The 775-nt window shown below is 49.8% G+C and overlaps 1 protein-coding gene across 1 annotated transcript in view; it reads right to left on the bottom strand.

The window, feature by feature from the left end:
• The window catches only part of IL10 (interleukin 10), a 3,272-nt gene extending 2,828 nt beyond the window's left edge, over positions 1 to 444 (bottom strand). The window contains exon 1 of the mRNA XM_010139889.1: positions 289 to 444. Coding sequence (XP_010138191.1) covers positions 289 to 444 — 156 coding nt within the window. The remainder of the gene's footprint in view (positions 1 to 288) is intronic.
• Between the last annotated feature and the right edge of the window lie 331 nt (positions 445 to 775).

Here is a 775-nt window from a genome sequence, read left to right as displayed (position 1 = left end):
ATTGGATATAGTATAGGGGGGGGGGGGGGAAGTCTGGCTGGTAAAGGTTCACAGAGATTCATGATGAAATCTCTTTGAGTTCACTCGAACTAAAACTAGGAGGAAAACCCTGTCTCAGCGAGCAATGAAACCTCTTGCTCACCCCGTAACACAATGCACCGTCAAATCATTTCTGCCAGGAGGAAGATCTCTTCCCCTCCTCCCAATTACTGAACTTTGCAAAACCAGTATTAACAAAAAAAAAAAAAGCAAAATGAGAAAGAGGAGCGACAGCAGGGTTATACTTACAAAATAATCCTTGATTTCTTCAAACTTGGTCCGCAGCTCTTTGAGCTTGGCAGGCAGGAGCTGGGGGAAGTGGAGGCAGTCGGGCTCGGCGGGCGAGCAGCGGGCAGGCAGGAGCAGCGGGAGCAGGAGCAGGAGCAGGGCTGGCCGGCTGTGCATGCTGGGGCGGGGGCTGCTCACCTCCTGGTCTGGCTGGCGCTTGAAGGTGCAGGAGGGTACCGAGCCGGTCTGCAGCCTTCACCTTGATGGAGCCCCTCATTTATACTCTCAAAACATCGCTGAGTTTCCTCTCCCCATTTCCTGGCGAGCAATATTGGGGTTTTAAGTCATTCATTAAACCCAAATGTCACTTGAGTTTCCCGTCAGCTTGGGTTTCCTGTTCTTTTGACCCCCCTCCTCTCCTCACACCCCATCAAATCTTTTGTGCTTAGACTCTGCATTTTTTTTTCATTGCTTGCTTCTTGTAAATTTAAATGTGGCTAAAGAGGAA

This window comes from Buceros rhinoceros, unplaced genomic scaffold (assembly GCF_000710305.1).
Source record: "Buceros rhinoceros silvestris isolate BGI_N320 unplaced genomic scaffold, ASM71030v1 scaffold26257, whole genome shotgun sequence".
NCBI classification, from domain to species: Eukaryota; Metazoa; Chordata; class Aves; order Bucerotiformes; family Bucerotidae; genus Buceros; species Buceros rhinoceros.
The sequence above is the reverse complement of the archived record's forward strand: the minus strand, read 5'-3'. Positions and strand labels throughout refer to the sequence as shown.